The following is an 11611-nucleotide window of genomic DNA, read 5'->3' as shown; positions in this document are numbered from 1 at the left end:
ACTGCTGGTCCAAGTAAATAGCAGAATCACAAAGTGCTTATCTGAGGTGCAGATGAAACTGCGCATTAAAGATATAATATGTTCCTATTATTACACAGGCCAGTAATTTCCTGTTCTAATATAATATGTGCTATTACATGCATGAATAGCATTACCCAGACCTATAATACCTCTCATGATTTCAATGCTTTTCATAATTAATTTAGTTTCGTGTACATTTTGTGATCAGATTTTACTTTTACTTTAGTCATAGTACAAGCTTATTCGCAATCACAGGAAATGGATTATATTCATAGTGTATTATAATTATGATTATTAATCTTATTATTATTGTATTTAATTTTAATAATTAATCAAAATTTCACATTTTTAGTATGTGTCCATTCTGCGTCCGCCTATAAATGAGAGGGGATCTCGCACGTCTGCTGAAGTTATGAACAATAGCGAATGGCTACAGGTAATTATTGTTAATATATTCATATTGTTCCAGAATAACAAACTCGTTTTTTAAATTATTTTTCTTGTAATGTTGTATCATTCTGTAGTTGTGTGTTTTCAATATTAACTGTGGTGTTATGTCGATAAAAATCTTACCAAATACTTCAGTCAAAAAATTCTTTCTATTTAAAAAAAATAAAAAATTAAATAACATAAATTGCGGAAATAAAATATTTTAAAAATATGCAAAATTGTGGAAAATAAATATTTTAAATATATACAAAATTTTTTAGGAGTATTTAAAAAAAGTATAATTGAAACCCGTTTCAAAATTTTTTAACTTGTGCTAACAAATTAATACTTATTCAAGTATAAATATTAAAATATTTATACTGTTGTGCTTGCAATAACAAGATAGTTTTTCTTAATTAAAAAACAGTATTTTATTGCAACACAAAACTTTTATGGTTTTCTTCATACAACTCTAGAAGCAAACTGACTAACACACAAAAATAATCTGAATGGATATTTAAATAAAATATTTTCATATATCAAAAATCTGACAATTTTCACCTTCTTTGTTGTTTTTCACGACACAGCCCCTTCTAGAATTTGACGGCTACATAGCGACAAATTCTATCTGAATTGTACAATTATTACTACATCATAAACCTCAATGGAAAACGCACCGCTCTACCCACTCGAGTCGCCTTTGGTGCTATTTGTTTATTACTGTTACCACCTAACACCTTAACATTATCTTGCAAACAACCTTCACCAACTTCATTCGCAAAATATACTGGTTTCACTCGATCTATGCTGACATTCACCATGCGCCCTCTTGCCCTTATGGTTAGAGTTAGCTTGGACTCAAACTATCGTCCCTGGTCTGTCGTAATCCTTTTCGGCACACCATAATGCGCTATCCAATCCTTAATTAAAGCCTCAGCCACACATTCTGCCGTAATCTCCGCCAATGGTACCACCACCGGCCACCTTGAAAACCGGTCAATGCATGTCAGGCAATACCGGATATCATTGCAATAGGGCAAAGGTCCCACGATATCAATATGTACATGCTCAAAACGTTGATTAGGGGCGTTGAAATCCTGCAACACGTTTTCATGCACGTTTTCACCATTTGACTTATTTCGGCCTTCATTTTAGGCCAACAAAAACGAGAACTTATGTCTTATACTTGCTTTTTACTTGCTGAAATACTTGACCGCCATATATATAGCAAGTAGCTCGCGGTCATAAGTACTATATTTCTTTTGAGTCTCTGTCAGCCTTTTGGAATAGAATCCCAGCGGTTGCAACTGCCCATCTATAAGCTGTTGCAGAACTGCTCGTACTGCGACATTGCTAGCGGCCACATTTAGCACCAGTTTCGCATTCGGAGCCGGGTGTGCTAGCATTGCAGCATTCGCCAGATTGTTCTTACACACTTTAAATATTTTCTCGGCCTCTGCTGTCCACTCAATCGGAGATCTATCATTTTTCTTTTTTCCTTTTAATAGTGCGTGCAGGATGCCATGATTCTTCGCAGCATTCGCGAGGAAACGCTTGTAAAAATTTATTGAAGCGATGAACCTTCTTAACTCTCGTGCTTCTTTTGGTTTTTTAAAATTTCTAATCGCTTCCACCTTTTCAGCTATGGGTCTAATTTCGTCCCATTTATCACATGTCCCAGGAAGATAACTTCTTTCATAAAAAACACACACTTTCCCAGATTGATCTTCAGACCATGGTCGCTTAATCGCTTGAATACTTCTCTTAAATGTATTTCGTGTTCCTTTTCATCAGCTGATGCTATACATATATCATCTATGTACGTTATTACATAATTCAGATTCTTTAGGACATCATTCATAAACCTTTGGAAAGTCTGCGCAGCATTGCATAGACCAAAAGTCATCATGTTAAATTTATATAAGCCGAATGGGGTTATTATCGCCGCTTTAGGTCGATCCTCTTCAGCAATCGGAATTTGATTGTAGGCTTTTTCCAAGTCAAAAGTTGAGAAAATTTTCTTATTTTGCAATATGCGAGTAAAATCATGTATATGGGGTATTGGATACCGATGTGGCAGTGTTATCGAATTAAGCTTTCTATAATTGCCACACGGTCTCCACTTACCATCCTTTTTCGCCACTAAATGTGACGGACTTGTCCAATTGCTGTTATTTGGCCTAAAAATACCTTGTTTCGTCATAAATTCAAATTCCTTTCTCGCAATTTCAAATTTTTCAGGGTTTAACCGCCGAGGTTTTGCATACACTGGCTGTCCCTTGATAACAATTTAATGCTCTACTAGTGTAACCCTCACGGCCGCCTTATTACTAGTAGTCGGTTCCGTTATCTCTTTATGATCCCGCAGGATGTTATGTGCCGGTCTAGTTGCATCATTAGTGCTTAGTTTCACGCAGTGTATCTCCTTCTTCGAACCCATTATCTGGAGGCCTGTAATGACATCACAAATTCTTATTCAAATTATTCAAAAAAATTATTTAATCCCTATTATTGGGTGATTTACCTTCTCCACTTGGAACTCCCACAGGAACTGTCTGCGCAACCCCAAATTGACTTGCACTAATTTCGTTCCATACGTGCTAATTTTCGCCCCGTTTGCTGCGTATAAATAATATTGCGTGGCTTCATTTTCAGGCTGCATTCTCTTTGGCAAAATTGAAACTTCCGCGCCCGTGTCTATTAGATAATTTATACCTGTTTTTTTATCCTTGAAGAACAGACGGCATGCTTTACCCTTTGCCACTTCACTCGCCGTCAAACGTGAAGTGGTGTTTAGTTTCCGCTGAGTTTTGTGGTGGTTTGTACGGGGTTTTTTGTGGACCTCCCCTTGAACCGTCGATGATAAAAACAGATATTAGCTCTTTTAGCACTTGATGATCGCCCTCTTCCACGATCTCTGTCATTGCTTCTTCCTCTTTTGCCCAACTGAATGATCAAATTATTTACCACGACTTTTAACTTGTCAATTTCTTTCTTCATCTCATTAGGTTCATTCCTTTGCACTACACAAACCGTTTCTGTTTCCTGTACCTCAAACACCTTATCAGCCACCTTGGCCCACTGTGCAGAATCACCTTCGACTGCAGCTACAATTGTTCTAACTCCCACTGGCAGTCGCTGTAACCACAATGACGTCAGTACGTCATCACTCATTGAACTGCCAGCCATTTCCTTCATTTTCTTCAGCAATTGCATTGGTTTCATGTCACCTAGCTGCAATTCTGTCGGCAACTTACGCAGCCTTTTGTGCTCCGATTCTGTGAATTCATTTATTAACCGTTTCTCCAACGTCTCATATTTCAACACCTTCTGTGGATCCCGAATCACATCAGCTATGCACTCCAGATATTTCGGCTCTAAACCTGCTACTACATGGTCGAACTTTGCATCATCTCTCGTTATTCCCGCACTCCTGAACTGCGCTTCCATTTGCAGAAAAGGTCCGGATGTTTTCTTGAAAATATCATCGACTTTATTGACACCCGGTATACCTCCTTGTCAGTGCGGCTTTCTCCTTCTGCCGGAAAAAAATCTTCTTCCTCACGGTTAATCATCTTGCTTGCTTAGTCGGGCTTGATAAAAACTTACAACTCCTTTTTTGTGTCGGGGTCACCAACACAAAACTTTTATTGTTTTCTTCATACAACTCTAGAAGCAAACTGACTAACACACAAAAATAATCTGAAGGAATATTTTAATAAAATATTTTCAAATATCAAAAACCTGACAATTTTCACCTACTTTGTTGTTTCTCACAACAATACTATTTTCAATTCTGTTCTAAAAGGAAATTTTAAAATTTCCTGCATTCTGAATATCGATTTGAGTTCAGTATTTATCTTAATTTTTAATTTTATCTTTATTACCTATTTTTATACAAAATGTGATTTGGTTGCATTTTATGCACATATGCATGATTAGACTCTTTGCAAAAATATAACATATGACAGATTGCAACAATGATGCCACACTTAAAAGCTATGTTGGAACAAAGACAAAACGAAACAAAAAAATGCAAAAAAAAAAATGCAATTTTTAATGATTGTATTCTGTTTATTTGTTTTTATTGTTTCAATCCAAAAATTTAAAAATAAAATAACAGAAAAGCTGAAAGCACACTAAAGTTTTTAAGTCCCTTCCTGGAAAATAATGTCCGGCTATCAATTGCTAAAGGCAGGAGTTCGCTTTGAGTACACCAACGTCACCTGATTCTGTTACCTCAGGGCTGCTATGTTGTGGACCTCAATGTTCGGAATGTACACTTGTGCAATTATCATGCAGGTGCAAAAGCATTAATTTCCTTCACTCGACTGAATTTTGGGATAACTAACTTTCGAGTCGTGCAGTCGTGCATTCACTGTGTGCGATATAAACCCACATTACTTGACCAAATGATAAGTAATCTCCTAATTGAACGCTTGACTCCAAGTCACCCATTCGCACGTACCGCGATATATTTTTGTGTTCCCATTCTAACGTATATCCGGATCCGTGGACGAGTCGGATATAAACCTATATAGCTCTATTCGTTTATTTATCTGCGAAGACAGTTCATGTAAAAACGGTGTCAGTGTTGTCAACGGAGGCATTCATTGCAGCACTGAAAAGGAGGTTAACAGTTAGAAGAGGTTTACCATCAGATATTTTCTGTGAGAATGCAACGAACTTCGTTTTTGGTTACAATAAACTAGCAAAGCTAAAAAGGTTTCTATTCGACAAGTTCAATCAAACAATTCTGCAGACATTTTACAGCAATCAATTCGTAAAGTTCAATTACGGCTGTTAAAAACGCGAAAGAACATCTTTATCAAACACTCGACTTATGTTTTAGGAGCTTGAAACGATGTTTTTGATTGAAATTGAAACCGTTTTAATGCGACCAATCACACCACAATACTGCGACCCAAGCGATTACGAAGCGCTAACATTTTCTCTTCGGTGATCCACTTAAAACGCTACCTGAAACAAATTCTCAATGAGGTGATGTAAAATGCTGATAAGTGGTATCGTATTACCGTGGTCAAATATCACTACTGGCACAGATGGTCTTAACGAATCCATCTGGCCTTGGTGTTAATACATGAAGATAACATGCCTCCACAACGCTGGTTGATGGTACAGTAGTACAGTAGTGAACTACAACAACAAAAACTCATTTTATATTATTTTAATTAACTTAATTTTTGGTAGACCATACAGCTGTTTTGAGTATTACCAAATATCCATCATCAGTGGTCTTGGAAATAATTCTTGTATTTGATCATTTGTAAATAATTTTTTTTTTCTGAAACTGCAATACCAGGTTCGAACTCATGTTCTGTCAAATTTGAAGCTCAGAGTCACCGCAGCACCTTAACTAACTGACCCAAAGTCGTACTTGATTTTTGTGTTCGCGTATTTTTCCAGAGTTTTGTTATTTTGCTATGAAAGTTTTTATTAACACTTGCTGCGTTTATATTAGAACGAAATCATAAACCAGCTGTAGAATAATTGAATTAATTAATTATATTTTTATTTTTAATTGTTTGATTTCAATACTATTCAAATTTCAATAAATTAAATAAATTTTTGTCTTTGTCCTTTCTTTGCTATTCGAAGCCTAAACGGCTTTAAATAGTTTCTTTCGTTATAAAGGCACACCACTATCAGCATAGAAAAAAAAATAACATTGAAATTATCATTTATTTAATTAAATGAAATACCCCTTGTTTGCTTTACATTCTATGAAAGAAAATATTCTTAACCGCGTATATATAAATACAAAGGCAAACAAAAATACTTTAATACAACTCAAAAACAAATGTGTCTGCGCTACACGAAAAGCTCAGCTGATGAGTATAAAAGACGGCGTATTCTTCAGAAGGATATCTTATGTTAACACTCGACATGGCGGTGTTACGGCCGAGCAAGGCTTAGTATAAATAACATAATACAAGGGTGGTTTCAAATCATACTGCACAAAGAAAATATTACAAGCAAAATATATAAAAATATTACTAAATACTATGGCTGTTTCAAGTCAAAGAAATTGGAGAAATTAGATATTAAACATATTAGAAGGTATGTTATACTAAAATATGTATTATTTCAAAATCGTTGTACATTTCCAAGTACAATAGCTGTTCTAAGTCATAGAACAAGGAAGAATATTTTATACAATATGTTGAAAGAAATACCTTATGTTTTATATACATGTGTATATGCTATATTATCTAGTACAACGGCAGTCTTAAGTCACGGTACTTGGAATACATTTTATTAAATACAAATTTCCTCATATCACGTCATCATATCACGTGCATCAAGAATCGGAGAACCAAGGATGGTAGGCGCAAGGACAGCGACAACAGTGGGTCGGGTTTTTTTTTTGCAGTAGGTGGAAAGCATTGAAAGCCACAGTGTGAGACTTGAACCCACTAAAACCACCTCTTAGGAATGAATGGAGAAGATTCCCACAGCAATGTGGGAACTTCATTCCAGTAATCAGGGGAGAGAGAAAGTAGATAGACTTAATACCTAGTGAACTAGGTTCATCTAAGTCAGAAAGCAAGGGCATGAATGAAGAAGAAAGGATAATAATGAAGGTGGTGGGTTTACGGCTAGTTAGCGGGGGTGAGACTAGTGATATACTTTGTGACCAGGGTCACGAAAGCCGCGGTTAAAAAGAGGATTTTAGCGAGAGGATTTTGATCCAGCTCATCAAAATAGTGGAGAAGGTACTGTGGAGGTTTAAATCGTAAAGCTAGAACAAGATCTACTGGGAGGGTATCTGGACAAGAGACATCAGGAAGGAGGTCGTGGAGCTGGGTGAGATACCTACGTGCGAGTGTCAAAAGGTACTCATCAATACGAGTAATCTTGGCATTGTCATACAGAGTGGAGATAGAGAAGTGCTTGCCATTATAAGGCTTGCGCTTATAGTTGGTGCAATCACGGAGAAGTTACCGCTCAAACAGGCAACATCTGAGCAGAAGTGATGGCAGACCAAATAGGGATGGTATATATGAGGAGAGGACGAATAAGCTGCTTATAGCAGAGTAACTTAAGTTTGCAATTAAGTTGGTTGTGTCTTCGAAGTGCAGTTTTGAGTTGAGTGTGCCTGAACCGGGCGTTACGGATGGCATAGTCAACATGTGATATAAAAATGTGTTGAGATGAGAAGACAATACCAAGATATTTCAGCTTGGGGACAAGCTGAATTGGAGAGTTGTTAAGCTTAAGCTTAATATTAGAGGTGCTAAAACCTCTAGGACGATCTTGCTGCTGGCCAAGTAAGGTAATGGCAGAGATCTTATAGGGGTTGAGTTTAATCTTCCACCTGGTGTAATAGTCGAAGAGGGATCAAAGGTAGGCATTAAGCTCATTGGAAAGGCGGTGAGGATTAGATGACCGCATGAAGACAAGGCAGTTATCGGCGAAGCAGATTTGCTTAACAGGGGCCCGCGGGAGAGGAATGTCTGCTAAAAACAGGTTAAAAAGGAGAGGTCCCAGAACCGAGCCTTAAGGGACACCGGCGTCGATGGAGAAATCACAGGACAGAGAGGAACCGACTCGAACCTGAAAGATTCTGTTGGACAGAAATTTGTGGACCACACTGCAGAGCGTAGGGGAGAAACCGAACTGATGAAGCTTTAAAATTAAACCTGCAAACCAGACAGTATCAAAGGCTTTTTCAATGTCGGGACTTAGTGCCACAGTAGGCTACTTATTGAAAAAACCTGTGCATATCTCATTTTGGAGATGATGCAGGGCATGAAGAGTGGAGGTTTGGCTCCTAAAGCCAAACTGATAAGAAGTAATAATATTATTCCTTGAGGAGAAGGACTTCAGCTTGCTTGCTATGAAAGTCTCATAAAGCTTACTGACAGAGTTGAGGAGAGAAATGGGACGATAGCTGAAGAGGTCAGCTTTAGGTTTGCCACTCTTGGCAATGGGACATACTATGGCCTTCCTCCATGGCTGGGGGAAGGAACCAGTATTGTACGCATGGTTGAAGAGCATGGCGCACTTTTTAAAAAAGAATGGTGAGACACGCCTCATGACGTAGAAAGACACACAGTCAGTGCCAGATGACTTTTAAGGGGCTTTAAGCCGAAGCATGTCAATAAGATCGAAATGGGTGAGAAACCCTTGAGTGTCTTCAACATTGATTCAGTGAGCGGGAAACTGCGGGGAGAAAGTATCAATGCTTTCATTGAAAGCAACAAAAAGCCCATGCACTACAGAATTCATAGTCGACGTAAAGTGGCGCTCGCCTAGGCCAACCGTAAGACGGTGATTAGTCACAAAGACTTCACCAAAGACGTTGGCTTTATCAAGGTCATCATACGCTATGGTGGTGCCATAGCAGAAGTCAGAGATGGACCTATTTGATCCACAGATTTGCCTGATCGTACTAAAGACGTCAGACCGGCACTGAGTGGCACGAAGTTTGGCATGGAATTGAACCTGGTTTGGTTGACCCTCTGGACAATTATGGTGTCAAGGTTCTTAAGGATGGCTTGAAACGCATGAGCTTGCGTGGAAGCAACCTGTCTAAGGCGATAAGATCTGCGGCGGACCGATTTCCTCAGTTTAATGAGGTGAAGGGTAGTAGCATCAAGTGAACTTGATAAAATTTGCGAACACGCACCTTCGGAACATGCTCATCAATTACGGAGGCGAAGATGCTTTCAAGGGTAAGGGCAGCAAAATCGATCTCCGCAAGAGTCATGTTTCTGTGTTCGGGAATGCTCAAATCAATAAGGGGCTGATCAAGAGTAAGGTTAAACTCCGACCAGCTGGAAAAGTTAAAAAATGTGCGAGGACAGGCACGAGTAGCTCTGGCAATTATCCGCTAAAAAAAGTCAATGATACTATTGACATGAGTCGGAACCGAAGGAGCTACCACACTTAGAATAGGGCTGACTGGGCTACTAGTCAGCCAGTTGAAGAGCCTAGTGCCACTAAAACAAGAGGCAAGGGCCGGGTTGTACAAGGGAGTATATTAATATTATTTACTTTTTAAGATTTCATGTATTCTTTTAATATAAATTCCTTATTCAACTAAATTGTACATTGTATAAATTATTTGAATAACAATACTAATAGACATTTTAATAAAACCACGGTTCTAGACAACAGTATACTTAATATTTCAACAACATCGATCGAAGAATTCGAATTCGATTTGCTTGTTATTTATATAAATATTTTAGTTAAAGTTTTTATGTCCACCTCAAAATATATACATATTTAGAATTCAAAAAAGATAAATGTTTAAGAAAATATTCAAAATTTCCATGTAATCCAAAATATTAATTTTTTTAAACTTTTTTAAGGTCTTTGATATCATGTGGAGCGATCCACAGCATAGTAATGGCTGCATTCCAAATACATTGCGTGGAGCTGGCACATACTTTGGACCTAATATTACCGAACAATTTTTAAGTGATAATAATTTTAAATACCTCGTTCGATCACACGAATGTAAGCCCGATGGGCACGAATTTACCCATAACAACAAGGTAATGAAAGTTTAAAGATTCAAAATTATGTTTTAATGTATTCTAATTAATGTAATGATTGAAACTTTTTTGTAAAGGTTATTACAATTTTTTCTGCCTCAAATTACTATGCAATAGGGTCAAACAAAGGTGCTTATCTCCAAATAGGTACAAATTTGCAGCCCCACTTTGTGCAATACATATCAGCTGCTTCAAAAACTTCTGCATTAACAATTCGCCAGAGAGTTAGTTTTATCGAAAGCTCTGCGATAAGAGCGTTAGGGGCTCGTATACGTGATAAACGTACACTATTGGAAGCTGAATTTAGAAAACATGACCCAAAACACACTGGTATTTTTCTGTATTTAATAACATTATATGAAAATAAATATTACTCGCATATATATGAAATACTAATTGAAGTTTATAAATGTTTATCAATAGGAATTATTAGTATTACAAAGTGGTGTTATATAATGGAAAAAGAAACTAATTTAACTCTTCCGTGGCGTTTATTACGTGATAAACTAGCACCCATGCCAGAGGGATCCCCGCCAAATGATGTAAACTATCTCGTAACTTTAGAAATTTTAGACTCGGATATAATAGTAATGATAAAACTATGTTAAATTTAGTATAAACTTATAAATAATTTTTACCATTATTTTTCAGATAGAGACACAGAAAGAGGAAACAAGTGTTGCTGAGTCACTTTATCGAAACAAAAGCAGTTTAGTTGCAATATTTAGCATTTTAGATAAAGATAGCAATGGTATAAATTATTAAAATTAAAGTATACAATGTTACCTGAATTAATTCAAATTATTCACTTAATTTAGGGGTCATATCCATTGATGAATTTAAAGAGACATGTACTTTATTACAAAAACATATACAGAATTCTAGTGCTTTCGGTAATATGTTTGACAAATTTAAAATGATGGATCTTAACAAAGATGGCTTTATTGATCTCAACGAATTTCTGGAAGCATTTCGATTAAGCGATCAAGCTAATAAATCTAATACTTTACCTTCACACAAGAAACAAATTCGAGGTAATGTGTTTGTTTTAATTTATACGTATGTACTACAATATATAAGTATACAAATTCTTTCTTTTAGGACAAAATCATGATAGTGTCAAACAGGTCACGAAATCCTTGGCGAGACAAATTTCTGAGCCGGAAGTTATTGATCCAACAGATTTTACATCTAAGTAATTAAAATTTAAATTCATCTCTTATATGGTCACGATTATAAAATTTTACACTCACATTTTATTGCGATTTGATATATTTCTTCCTAAAAAATGTACATAAATCTTAATAAATGTGGTAGTTTTAAATATATTTATCTTGCCATCTAATATTTACTGATATTACAAAATATAATAAAATTTTAAACTAACTTTTTCATACTCTCGTTTGTTTAATCACCTTTGTTATTTGCATTTGATTATAAATTTTATTAAAAAACTAACTATTGACGTTAAATTACAACTTATATTCACGATTAGTGGAGTAACATTAGCATGACTTTCTCAGCATTACGTTCCAAGATTAGGTTCTATACATAAGAAAGAATAAATCAGGCAACAAATAATGCCTCTACGAACAGAATAGTATTGAAATTTAACAATTAAAAATAAAAATATA

General features: G+C 36.3%; 1 protein-coding gene across 1 annotated transcript; it reads left to right on the top strand.

The window, feature by feature from the left end:
- Positions 1–373: 373 nt before the first annotated feature.
- LOC119672372 (serine/threonine-protein phosphatase rdgC-like) lies at positions 374–11305 on the top strand (the record flags this gene model as incomplete). The annotated part of the gene is given in 7 exon segments (XM_038083397.1): positions 374–457; positions 9792–9977; positions 10055–10307; positions 10401–10564; positions 10629–10728; positions 10796–11011; positions 11079–11305. Coding segments are annotated over 7 exon segments (1101 nt in total), but the record flags the coding sequence as incomplete, so codon positions are not given.
- Between the last annotated feature and the right edge of the window lie 306 nt (positions 11306–11611).

Source organism: Teleopsis dalmanni, chromosome 1 (genome assembly GCF_002237135.1).
Source record: "Teleopsis dalmanni isolate 2A chromosome 1, ASM223713v2, whole genome shotgun sequence".
In the NCBI taxonomy this organism is placed as follows: domain Eukaryota; kingdom Metazoa; phylum Arthropoda; class Insecta; order Diptera; family Diopsidae; genus Teleopsis; species Teleopsis dalmanni.
Note: the sequence above shows the minus strand (reverse complement) of the source record. Positions and strands in the feature narration are given on the sequence as shown.